Below are 13,862 nucleotides of genomic sequence, written 5' to 3'. Positions count from 1 at the left end.
TATTTTGTGGTCCTCACAACAGATTTCAAAATGTGTTGGGGACCCCAAAGTAGCAAAATGTTCCAGGGCAATGCTTTGCAAGGGCTGGCTTCCTTGGAGAGGAGAGATCATAGAATAACAGAATCACAGAATTGTAGAGTTGGAAAGGACTCCAAGAGCAGGAATCACAGCTAAAGAATCCCTCGCAGATGGCCACCCAATCTTGGTTTAGAACAGCGGTTCTCAACCTGTGGGTCCCCAGATGTTGCTGGACTACAACTCCCATCATCCCTTGCTAGCTAGGGGTGATGGGAGTTGTAGTTCAACAATATCTGGGGACCCACAGGTTGAGAAAGGCTGGTTTAGAAACTTCCAACCAAGGAGAGTCCACCAGCACTACCAAGGAGCTCATTGCAGACTTAGAGCAATTACTTGCAAATATGCAAGCCGGGCATAGGCCAGGGGTAGAGAACTGCATCTCTCCAGATGTTATGGGACTGCAGCTCCTGTCATCCCTTAACATTGGCTATGCTGAATGGGGTTGATGAGAGCTGGAGTCTAGCAAACTGGAGGGCAATAGATTTTGCACCTTCAGCAACGACAGAGGCTAATCGCTCAAGCACTGTTATCAAATCAGCAGACTCATTGCCCCACACCAGATCCCCAGAGAGAGTTGCCCCAAGATATTTTTAGCCTTCCAGGGACGCAGCTCATTTCTCTCTCCCTATGTCTGTCTCCCAAATTTTAAGCGCAGCTTTTCTCATACACAGACTTCACATATCAACCCCAAACCTTTAGCTAGGAGTGGGTGATGGGGAAGGTGTTCCACTTTCCCCAAATAGCTTTCCACATTCCAGGGAAGATGTGGGACTGGGAAATCACCCTCTAACAATTAGTGCCCTTAAAGAGACATCCATCGCTCATCTTGGCTCAATTACCTGCAATTTTTCCAAACAAAGGATGCGGTGGGCACAAATTGCTCACTGACCACTAAAGGACATCAGACAGTCATTCTGGCCCATTAACTCCCTTTCATCCAAACCCAAGACTCGTTCGCGGCAATCAGGTAAAAAGCAACATTATTCCAATGATAGTGACAATTCTGTCTCCCTCGCTCTTCACAACAAGACTGTTGTTTACTGGGGCACCAAGGGTGCTGAGAGTCCTTCGGAGGCCCCTATTCCCCTCACAGAGTTACAATTCTCCGAGTGGCTTAACAATCAAGCCCTCTCCACAGGGAACTCTGGGAATTGTAGTTCTGAGAGCAGAACAGAGGGTTTCCTAACAACTCAGCACTCTTAACAAGCTACAGCTCCCAGAAGTCTTGGGTGGGATACAATGACTGTTTAAAGTGGTATCATAGTCTGGGGAAGCTTTTAATGTTATCCTAGTTTCAGGAAGCTTTTAATGTTTGGTATTATTATTATTAGTAGTAGTAGTAGTAGTATCTTTGCTGGAACCTAATAATAATAATAATAATAATAATAATAATAATAATAATAATAATAAAGTGGTATCATAGTGCTTTAAATGTATGGTGTGGATGTGGCCTAAATCAAGTAGTCTCACCCCTGATTTTGCTTATGTCTTTCCTGGTATCTGTGAGTGCAGCATAAGCAACTGCAAGTGTCTCCAGAATTTGAAACCAAGATTGATGTCCCAGTGGGTGTCAAGGGGAGAGTTTGCAAATGCCAGGGATTGGGCAGCAAAACGCAGCCCTGCCCTGCCTTACCTTGTCTCTTATTTCCATGTTGTTCAAAATGGAAGTGAAGCAAGCTCAAAATGGGCTACCCACTTTTTCTCTTTTCTCGGCAGCAGAAACATGTTATTAACCAACAAGCAGGCCTGTTGCACAGGGACCTTTAAATGACAGTCACATCCCTTTAGAGGTTATTAAGAACCGTAATTGTGCATTTTCAAGATCCCAGCAATAACTGCTTTAGGACGGGTGTTCAAAATGCTGAACTAATGGTTGCTTGAAGCCTGAACTTCCAGCTATGTTGAAAGTGTATATTGAGTAACAGAATATGTACTCCATTTGCATTTCATTCCATTTAATTGAAAAAATACAGAGCAATCTATTTTTCCCTTCTGGGTAATTAAAAGAAAATAGGTTTAAAAAACAACAACCAGCAATTTCAGGTATGCAAAACTTGAGAGAGCGTCATTGGTTTTACACCAGAAAGTAATTTATATGTGAACTTCCGAGTTCTAGAGGACGCTGTTCTTTAATCAATCAGCTGCTTCAACAAGGAATTTAATATTGTAGTGTAAACGTTTCATAGCTCAGAATACAGATGTCGTGCCGAAAATTATGGAACTGCTGTTTTTTTAATTTAAAAAATAGACATTGTTTGGGATTTGATTGACAGTCTCTTCAGGGACAACAGAATGCAGGTGGGCATATGCACTGATCAAAACTCGTTCCAAAACTCTGTGTCTGAGGAGAAGGAACAGAAGGAGGAAATGCCATTTCACACAGTGTGTAGTTTGACATATGGCGTTTCCTTCCTCAGGATGAGGTAATGGCCACTAACCAATGGCAAGCGAGAGATATTTATGGAGGTATTAGAATGTATTTCCATGCACTGCTCTGGTTCGCCAGAAGCGGCTTAGTCATGCTGGCCACATGACCCGGAAGCTGTCTGCGGACAAACGCCGGCTCCCTTGGCCTATAGAGCAAGATGAGCACGCAACCCCAGAGTTCTCTGCGACTGGACCTAATGGTCAGGGGTACCTTTACCTTTATTAGAACAGTTCAAGAAGACGCTGCATCAGGCCAATGGCCCTTCTAGTCCAGCATCTTGTTTTCAAGGTGGCCAACCAGATGCCTGTGGGAAGCCCAGAAGCAGGACCCCCAGTGCAACAGCATTCTCACCTCCTGTGTTTTCAACAACTGGTATTCAGAAGCATTACTGCCTCTGAAGATGGAGGCAGAACATCAGGGCTAGTAGCCACCAGTAATCTTCACCTCCACCAATTTGTCCACCCGTTTTAAAGCCATTCAACATGGCAGCCTCCAGTGACAACAAGTCCCACAGTTTAACTATGCACTGTGTGAAGAAGTACCTTCTTTTGTCTGTCCTGGGGATAAGGCTGGCCGTGGCTATTTGCTACCCACAGAGGCCCTGTGCTTCTGAAGACCAGTGGCTGGGGAACAAACTGCTTGTTAGCCAGTGTAGGAAAAGGATGTTAGGCCTGATGGGCTGATCTAGCAGAACTCTCCTCGACGTTTTTCTAGTCTAACCATCTGCCTATGTGTTTGATTCCGTGAGTAGTGAAGATTGGCTGAAATGTGACTGAATCCAGCAGTTCTGCCCCCAGATTACTAGCAAGCAAGATCGACAGTGTCCATCTTGAAGCAGGCAAGTAGAGCTGATGAAGAAGGCAGCCAAGCAGTAGAGTGAGCAGTGTGTTAGCATGCACCATCATTAGCATTCAAAGCCCTAAATGGGGGGAGCCCCAAATACCGCCTCCTTCCCTACAGACCCTCTCGGGGGCTAAGATCCGTGGAAGATGCCCTCTTGAAGCTCAGGTGGTGGTGGCTCAGGAGAGGGCCTTCTCTGTGGTGGCCCCTAAGTCGTGAAACTCCCTCCCCACACTTGAAACCGAAGAGCACATTTTTAGGGCTCCCTGTATTATGTTACTTGAAAATCGGGAGTGGCAGCCACATCTCTCCTTTCCTCATGGGCCAACTTACCTTCCAGAGGGCAGAAACGAGTCACTTGCTCCGGCATCAGCTTCCCCTGCTTATGCTGACAGTACATCTCAGCAATCTCCTGCCGACACTGCTTGGATTTGGCTCGGGACAGCGCGGAGATGGCCTCCTTGCCCGAGATTTCGCATTTGGGGGGCTGCTCGTAGGCGAGCTCGGGAGAGCTGTTCCCATTCTTCTTCAGATGGTGCTGCCTGGCCTGGGACCTGTGGATGTCTTTCAACTGGCTGCCATTGATGCTGGTCTTTGGGGCCGGGTGGCCGTACTGCAGCACCTCATTGGAGCTTTTCCCCAGGAGTGAGTTCTCTTTCACCTTCTCCTCCTGCTCCAGCTTCCTCCGCAAACGCTCCTTCTGCTTGCTCAGGGGCTTTTTCACCAGCTCCACCTGGTGCTTCTGCTTCTGCGTCCTGGGAGCAAAGTTGCTATTGTCTATATTTTCCAAGTCCTTGGGGACGGAGTTTTCGTTGTTGCTGTCCGTCCGCATTTTCTCCTTCGGCCGGTGGGAAAAGTAGCCGTCCTGCAGAAGCAAAGGGGGAAAACGATTATTGCTCTGATAATTCGGGATGGTCACTGGCCTGTGTGGATCTCCAAGGTGCCTGACACTGAATCAGACCGTTGTTCCATCGTTACATCTGCACCAGACCTTGAAAGCATATTCAATGCACATTTAAAGCACAATATCTCCTTCCAAAGAATCATGGGAACACGAATCATTGTTTGTGAAGGGTGCTGGGAAATGTAGCAATGTATTGAGGAACATCTGGAGAGCACCATGCTAGCCACCCCTGGAAAATGGAACTGAATCATTTCTCTTCTGTCTCTTCCATTCTGTTCTTTTTTAATCTCTTTTAAAAATGGATTTTCTTGCGCTATATAAACTCTTTAAAGTTCCTGTTGAAATATAAAGCTGCATGGAATTTAGAACTATGTAGAACACAGAAGGGAATAGGATGAGGACCTAATTAGAATTATTTAGCTCTGACAAGGTTATGGGTTACCCATTCTTGCCTTACTGGCATTGGGAGGCTGGTCCCTACCAACTTCTGCCTTCCTTCCTTACAACCAGTCAGGTGGTGGTTCTGCCTCCCATTAGCTCTGGCTCCCCCTACTGTTGGTCTCCCTGCCTTCTGCCCAATGGGCACTAGCTCCCACTGCTGTTTGGTCTTCCATTTGGAGAGATGGCTTCGATTCCATCCATTTTATGGTTCCGTTCCACTGTGCTGTTCGCTACATTATTTTAAAATGTGTTTTTGTTGTGATGCTTTATTACTAGGATGTTTTTTTGTGTGGGTGAGGGGGGATTTTACATTGAGAGCTGCTTTGGCTCCCTTTGGGTCAAAATGCAGCCTAGAACGATTGATATAAATAATAAGTAAAACGAATTCCGCTCTGGGGCACAGAGCCATTCAGCACAGCCGAATTCGGAGGAAGCATTCTGCATGTTTGCCGCCCTACATTCAAACTCTTTGCTCTCGGTAGTTTTGGGTCATTATCGCTTTGAAAAGAAAACATAATTCAAGCAGAGCAAGACAAATGTAAAAAATGTAAAGCTTATTAACATTATACCCAGAACTTCTCTACTGAACTGTCGCTCCCACTGCTGTGACAGACTAAGAATTATTCATTTGCATGATTTGTTGTCCTGTTTTCTTTATCCTCAAGCAATTGCTACAAATTGGGGTTACTTATGCTAATTGAACATGGCGGCTTCTTTCATTTTAATGAGATTATTGGGATGTTCTTGCATTTTGTGGGGGCTGGGATCCCCCCCCCAGCCCCCCGCGGACGAGAACCACAGAATCTATTTGGTAATGATACAATTAATATTAATATTAGTCGCTGTGCATGCGCAGTTGTTCATATGTTTTGGAAAGGAAAGGCAGAAACACAGTAGTGTTTTACGATGCCTTGCCAATGTCCTCAGCCTGATTTCTTTTCGGTTATGACATGGGTTCGGTACAGATAACATATACAGAAATTATACGTATGTTGCTCAAAAAAACACACCTGCATGTATGAAAACAGAAGAGCAAAACTTGAATGATTTAGTGCAGGGGTAGCCAATAAGGCATCCTCTAGTTGTTGCTGGACTTCCACACCCATCCTCCTTGACCATGGGGGAAGATGGGAGTTGGGAGTCCAGTTGTATCTGGAGAGCAGCCACATTGGCCAGTCTTGGTTTAGTGGGAACATTTCTAGACAAGTGGATAAAAATAGCTTCCAAGAAAGTAGGAAGAGCCCTGCTGGATTAGGCCACAGGCCCATCTAGTCCAGCATCCTAAGTCTCTGATAGCTCAGTTGGTTAGAGTGTGGCACTCATAATGCCAAGGTTGCAGGTTCAATTCCCATATGGGACAGCTGCATATTCTTTTGTTGCAGAGGATTGGACTAGATGATCCTCCGGGTCCCTTCCAACTCTTATGGTTCTATGATCCTGTTCTCACAGTGGCCAACCAGATGTCTCTTGGAAAGTCCGCAAGCAGAATCTGAGCGCAAGAGCACTCTCCCCTCCACTGGTTTCCGACAACTGACATTCAGAGGCTTACTTCCTCTGACAGTGAAGGTCAAACAAAGCCATTTCGGCTAGTGGACATTGATAGCCTTATCCTCCAAAAAAGAACATCAGGTTTTCAGAAAATGTAACGGTTGGTGCAAGGTGGCGATTTTTATCGGAACTGCAGGATTCTCCCCAAGTTGTGATCTCAATGAAAATCCTCCCTTCCACTCTTGTGATCAGCCTTTGAAAAAAACACAACACTTTTATTGGTGCCTTTGTTCCCACTGGGACCATTCATTCCCTGCCTACCATATTTCATTTATTGATTTAGAAAATTTAGAGACGTGCGCATGCTTTCCAAGCAGTACAAACAAAACCATAGATCAAACGTGGCCGAAACCCACAAACCAATTAAAAACCATCACCATTAACAATGAAGATAAAAACTAATAGAACTTAGGAGACTAGTATACACGTGCCTTGGCTGTGCCCTGTTGAGCTCCAACCTGGCTGTTTCCCAGGCCAATAAAAAGTGGACTGAGAGCACTCCATGGTTAAGCCCCGTTGAAAGACTCTTATTAATTTCCCTCTCGGCTCCCAGCTCTCAAGAATCAGCATCTGCTCATCGCTTGCTATCAGTTGCTTTCTCTAAACTGTTCCCGGTTACTCCAAAAGCAGATGTTCCTAACACACTTCACTGAGCTGAGTGAAACCGCTCGATTTAAAAAGCACGAGTGAAAAAATAGGAAACAAGGTGAACTTAAAAAAAATAAAATAAAAACAAAAAACAAAACCTGGAGATGTTTAAAAGCCTCTGCTCCTCCAAACAGATGTTTGCCTTATGCTGAAGGCCTGTTTCCCATGCCATTTGTGGGGCGGAAACGCTGCAAGCAGGTGGCTGATGTGTTAACATGGCTAAGCTGAGCCGTGAAGGTCAAGAGCTGGCATTTGGCCCAGTTCCATTTCTCAGCTCAACATTGCCCCCCTCCCCAAATCCCCCCATAACCCTCTGCTCTCTATAACTGCCCCAAGCTCCTTCAAGAAGAAGAGGGATAAAATTTGACAACATAAACAGGCTGAGACTTTTTCTTATCGTTACTGTTAGGGTCAACGTGCATTAGGCTTTGCAGGAGGGGTGGGAAGCCTCATGCTTGGGGGGGGGGGCAAATACAGTGCTCAGGACTACCCCCCCAGGCCACCCCCATCCTCAGACACTTCCTTGTCTTCCAGGCAACACGCGTCACTGGGTCTGTGGTGCAAGCGCTTTCGGAATACTATGTTCTGGTTGCCTCACCTCAAAAAAGCATATGGTAGAGTTGGAAGAGGTTCAGGTAAGCACAACCAGAATGATCAAGGGAATCAGGGCCAGATTTAGGTTTGATGAGGCCCTAAGCTATTGAAGGTAATGGGGCCCTTTATATGTCTAGCTGTCCTTTGTCAACAATAAATTGTCGCATTTTTTGTGTTGAATATATGCTATATGGTAATTTATGGATCTAATAGGTATCTAAAGCCATTTGCACATAACAGACCATGCAGAATGTAGGCACCCTATATATAGAAATGAGCAAAGCAGTGATATTTTAGAGAGCAGGCGGGGCCCATTACTTACATCATAGGAGCCTACACAACACAAAACAATGTTGCTGTATGTAGGTTTTATTTTGTTTTTTATCTTATATTTTGGAAATGTACATCAAGGTTTTTTTCCTTTATTTTTTTGCCACCCCCCCCAGAGTGTGGGGCCCTAAGCTACAGCTTGTTTAGCTTATACAGTCATACCTCTTGTTACGTCTGCTTCATGTTACGTTCTTTTAGGATACATCTCACAGCGACCCGGAAGTAAAGGAAAGGGTTACTTCCGGGTTTCGCCGCTTGCGCAGACGTGCAAAATGACGTCATGCGCATGCGCAGAATCGGCAAATTGCAACTCACGCAGGCACAGACGCGGGTTGTGTTCTGCCCATGTTGTGAACGGGGCTCCGGAATGGATCCCGTTCGCAACCAGAGGTACCACTGTACGTAAATCTGGCACTGAAGGGGATGGAGTGTCTGCCTTATAGGGAAAGGTTGCAGTGTTTGGGACTTTTTAGTTTAGAGGAAAGGCGAGTCAAGGTGTCAGAAGTTTTTAAAATTATGTGTGGCATGGAGAGAGTGGACAGAGTAAAGTTTTTCCCCTCCCTCCCTCCCTCTCCCTCTCCCTCTCCCTCTCTCTCATAATACTAGAAGAGGATTTGGATTTGATATCCCGCTTTATCACTACCCGAAGGAGTCTCAAAAGCGGCTAACATTCTCCTTTTCCTTCCTCCCCAACAACAAACACTCTGTGAGGTGAGTGGGGCTGAGAGACTTCAGAGAAGTGTGACTAGCCCAAGGTCACCCAGCAGCTGCATGTGGAGGAGCGGGGAATCGAACCCGGTTCACCAGATTATGAGCCCACTGCTCTTAACCACTACACCACACTGGCTCTCAATACTAGAACTTGTGGGCATCTAATGAAGCTGAATGCTGGAAGATTCAGGACAGTACTTCTTCATGTAGTGCAGAGTTGAACTATGGAACTCTCTCCCACAGGAGGCAGTGATGGCCACTAATGTGGATGGCTTTAAAGGAGGACTGGACGAATCATGGGGGGAGAATGGCTATAGGCCAGGATGGCTCTGCTCTGTTTCCACAAGCAGAGGCAAGCAATGCTTGTGAATAACAGTTGCTGTAAATGACAAGGAGGAGAGCCAGTGTGGTGTAGTGGTTAAGAGCGGTAGACTTGTAATCTGGGGAACCGGGTTCGCGTCTCCGCTCCTCCACATGCAGCTAGTCACACTAGCCTTGGGCTAGTCACACTTATTTGAAGTCTCTCAGCCCCACTCACCTCACAGAGTGTTTGTTGTGCGGGAGGAAGGGAAAGGAGATTGTTAGCCGCTTTGAGACTCCTTCGGGTAATGATAAAGCGGGATATCAAATCCAAACTTTTCTTCTTCTTCTTCTTACACTCGGGTCCTGCTGGAGGGTTTCCTATGGCCACTGGTTGGCCACTGTGAGAATGGGATGCTGGACTAGAACAGCCAATGGCCTGATCCAGCAGGGTTCTTCTTGCTTATTTTGCACCCTCTTCCAAGTGTTTTTGACTGGCTGGTATGTGTCCTGGCTCTCTGATAATGCCTCTGCCTTGCCTGGGTGGTGGATGATAGAGGCCAGGGATGAGGGGAGATGTAGTTCAGCAACACCTGGAGGGCACAGACCTCCCAGACCCTGTTATAGTGGAACCTAACACACACTTTTGGCTACAGTTTCAGTTGGGCTAAGCCGGTTGGCAAAAGACATAAGGAAAGCAAATGTACATCAAACCCTTGCAGCTTAAGCGTACAGTGGTACCTCGGGTTAAGAACTTAATTCGTTCTGGAAGTCCATTCTTAACCTGAAACGGTTCTTAACCTGAGGTACCACTTTAGCTTATGGGGCCTCCCGCTGCCGCTGCGCGATTTCTGTTCTTATCCTGAAGCAAAGTTCTTAACCCAAAGTACTATTTCTGGGTTAGCGGAGTCTGTAACCTGAAGTGTCTGTAACCCAAGGTACCACTGTACATTGGTTTCCTCCTCTGCCCTGCCCACATCTCTCCTAGGCCATCCCTTTCAGTGTTGAACTGGTCAGATCGGGAGCAGGGCCTTTTGTGCTGTGGCCCTGATATAAAGGAACAGATTACCAGGAAAGGTTTCCCCACAATACTTATAACAATCAGTGAAAAATCCATATAAACTTACAGGCTTGTTGCCTAGCATGACCTTCCCGGCTCCCTTTTTAAAAGAAAGAAACTGTAATAGCCAATTGGTTTTAAATATTATTCTTTGTTATGTGGCAGATACCTTGAATTTCAGAAAGGTGGCGCAAGGCTTGAAACGGGAGACAGACTCTGAGATAAACAAAAGATAACAGATCCAGGTGATCTCACAATTGTTTTGGATAGCATGACATTTTAAAAAACAACAACCCACAACCTAGCCAGATCCATTTTATATTCCACCTGTTCTCTCAACATCCAGCTCTTTTCATTAAGGGGGAAAAACAACAACAAACCTCTCTCTCAAAAAGCTGTTCCGCATTTGAGAGAGACGTTTTCTCCATTTCAGTCATGATGAAGAAAAAATAATGAACTTTATTGGAAGAAATAGCTCATAAGCAATGAGCCTCCTTGGAAATCTAGCCAGTTGGACAGATCTGGGCAAGAGCAAAGCCAAAGACAGCAGATGGGAGAGAGAACAGATGTTAATGCAGTTTGCTCTTTCCATATGCTTTCCTCTTTTAATTTTTTTAAAAAATTAAATTGCACTTTAACAATTGTTGGTTTCTGGAAATTCAGAGGCTTCAGACATTAACTGAGGATTGCAATCAGACTCTTGTGTTGTTTCTTCTGCAGAGAAAAACTGTATTAATTATAAGGAGGGGGGGGGAACGTAAGACCAAGAACTGCAGGATCAAGCCAGTGGTCCAGACGTAGCCCAGCATCCTGTTCTCATGGAAAGCCCAGAAGAAGGACCTGTAGACAATAGCACCCTACCTGCTTATGATTCGCAGAAACTGGGTCCTGCAGGATCAGGCAAAGGGGCTTTCTAGTCCAGCATTCTTTTCTTCCCTCGGCCAACCAGATGCCCATGGGAAGCCCACAAGCAGAATCCGACCACAACGGCAACTCTCCCCACCTGCAGACATGTCAGCTGACCCTCAAACGTTGAAAAAAAACGATGGACAGCAGAATGCTCCGCATCTCACGAGTCCTGCTCAGGTGTGGACTGAGAATGCGAGGCGAGAGGGGCAGAGAGACACTTGCTAGCCCTGTCCACAGCGCCCTTGTTGCTGCCAGCTGGGAATTCAGACCACTGCGCATTTTTGAACATTTTAAGTAGTAGTTGTTTTTACCTGATAATTTTATTGTTTTCTTTCTTTTTGAGGTTCTATTGCAACCAAGCAGTATGTAAATCTTGATAAATAAGTAATACTTTCTAACACATTGGAGTGTTATATACATATTTTTTATTTCTCTCTTGCAGTTTATGATTTCTAAGAAACAGTTAAGATTTATGTTTTAAAGCTTTTATTTTTACGAGATACTCATCTCTCTTTTTCTCTTGTCAGCTTATCCATCAACTATAATAGGCCATTATTTTCCCCAGTGTTCCAAAATAAGCAAAGGCAGCTTATAGCCTCTAAATGTATTACTAGTTATATATGTACAATTACTTCCCAAATGAATATATTCAGCCCATTAATCCTATCCTATAGGGTCATTTCCCTAGTTCCAATACATTAATTAACAGTACAATCCGATGCATGTCTACTTAGAAAGCAAGTTTGAGTTGCATGGATACTGGGAATTCCCAGGAAACTGGGAAAAGGATTGCAGCATTTCAGTGCAATCCCATGCATGCTTACTCAGAAGTAAATCTGACTTTTTTCAAAGGGACTTACTCCCAGGAAAGTGTGCACAGGAATGCAACCTTAGTCTGATTCACTGCAGCTAATCAGTTCAATTTCTAGTTCCAATAAACTCACTACATTTTATTTATTGTCCAATTCTGATTCAATATAAATCCATATGGCTCTTTTAATTCATTTCATTCCGAGCTCAATTTTAATTCAGTTCTCTAATAGCAACTGCAAGACTTCCAACACTTTTTAACATCCTGGTGTACAACCAATGTTAATTTCAATAAATTCAGTAAATCTAGTTCATTAAACCCAGCCAGTTCATTACATCTAATTCAACACAGATCGATAGAGCTCCTTTCAGTACATTTCATTCCAAAGTCAAAAATTGATTCAGTGTGCTAGGGGCATCCATTAAACTGCCTTACTCTTTGCAACTCTTAAAAGTTCAGTCTTCCTCTAGTCCAGCCTTCCCCAACCTGGTGCCCTCCAGGTATTTTGGATTGCAGCTTCCGTGAGACCCAGCCAGGTTGGCAAAGACGGGTGCAAATTCCCTCCCTTCTTGGCATCACCCATGTCTGAGCATATCAATGTTCCCTTGAGCCCAGCACAGTTTTCCACAGTGGCCAACCATATGAATGCTTGCCTCCCATCAACTGGTATCTTGAGATGCTTTGCCTCTAACCCAACAGCAGGGCTGGGGAACTTGTGGCTCTCCTGATGTGGATGGACTCCAACTCCCACCATCCTCCACCAGCATAGCCAATGGTCAGGGTTGATGAGGGTCGTAGTCTAGCAAGTTCTAAAAGACAACAGGTTCCCCCATTACTGCCATTAACAGTGGTCCATACCCATCACGCCACTCATCCCACAAATGATGCTTCTAACAAAGCTGTCCAGGTGGGTTGAGCTACAACGCCTGGTCTGCATGGTGAAGAAACTGCATGGTTTCATCACATGCAAAATTATGGATGGATCTGCTTAAGCCCCAGAGATTGATAAAGACAAGGACCTGCTCCTCTCATACTCCATTAGAACACAAGAAGAGCCTGCATCCTGTTCTCACGGTGACCAGCCAAATGTCTGGGGGGGACATTGAAGAAGGATCTGAGCACAAGAGCACTCTCGCCTCTGGTATTCAGAAGCATCGCTGCCTCCAGCCAGGGAGGCAGACCATAGTCATTGTGGCTGGTAGCCACTGATAGCCTTATCTCCCATGAACTTGTCTCATCCTTTTTCAAAGCCATCCATGTTAGTATCCATCACTGGAGGGCCACAAGTTCCCAAGGTTCATTTAAAAACAGAACTTGAGATTCTTTCGTTCTTAATGTGAGGAAGGCCCTTATGGGAACCCACAATCTCTGACAGCCCCCACCCCAGATTTAGTCAAAACATGGTCCACCAGTAATTAGCGTGGAACTGGGGAGACCAGGGTTCAAATCACCACTCAACCATGCAGCTCACCAAGTGACCTTGAGTGCCAGTCACTTCACTCTCAGCCTAACCTACCCCACAGGGTTGTTGTGGGGAGGAGAGGGAGAACCATGTATGCTCACTGGAGAAAAAGGTGGGATACAAATGCAATCCATAAAATAAAAAGAGTAACTAAGCAGGCTGTTACAGAAGGCGAGAGACAGACCCCCTCTGATGCCTCTCTAATGCAAACATCCCCCTCAACATCTTTTGCAAACGAAACCATTTCCGCCCTTAACAAGCTAATGTGAGCAGCTGCATTTGTATCCGGTAGTTTCTCCAGACACATTTCCCGACTCTGCACCTCCTCGTGCTACTGCTTTCCATGGGCCTTTCTCTTCCAATCGCAACTGTCAGGCAGCAATTTAGCCTTTATCTAAACTCAGCCCTGGGCTGTTCCCTGAGTTGGGATTGCCAGAGAGATCTATATTGCTGAATTCTTTTGAGGTTTCTCCTCGTGTCTCTTTTCATTAAGAGGCCTGTCCGGAGCCAGGCGCGTCGGCTCTGGTTTTAGAAGCAGCAGGCCTAAAAATAATTGTGTGACAGGTCTCAAGGAGAGCTTAATGTGAAAGCTAAATTTGCTGCTGAACGGGCATTCTGATTTGGAGGCGCCAGCAAAGAGGTTTATTAAACTGAAGGTCGTCAAGGGATGCATGTTTGCTTTTACTGCCTTCCAACCAAGCGTAGATGAGACCATCAGTGCTACTTGCTACTGCACTGCACTGCTTTGTTTTAAATGTTTCTGCGTCCCAATTTTAAGATATTGGACGGCATCCAAAG

General features: G+C 45.4%; 1 protein-coding gene across 1 annotated transcript in view; it reads right to left on the bottom strand.

Moving 5' to 3' along the window:
* The window catches only part of XYLT1 (xylosyltransferase 1), a 164,292-nt gene that overhangs the window by 65,291 nt on the left and 85,139 nt on the right, over positions 1-13,862 (bottom strand). The window contains exon 3 of the mRNA XM_083584963.1: positions 3,680-4,211. Coding sequence (XP_083441089.1) covers positions 3,680-4,211 — 532 coding nt within the window. The remainder of the gene's footprint in view (positions 1-3,679; positions 4,212-13,862) is intronic.

The sequence above is a fragment of the Podarcis filfolensis genome, assembly GCF_964270895.1.
Source record: "Podarcis filfolensis genome assembly, chromosome: 14".
NCBI lineage: Eukaryota > Metazoa > Chordata > Lepidosauria > Squamata > Lacertidae > Podarcis > Podarcis filfolensis.
This window is presented reverse-complemented; position numbering and strand designations above follow the sequence as displayed.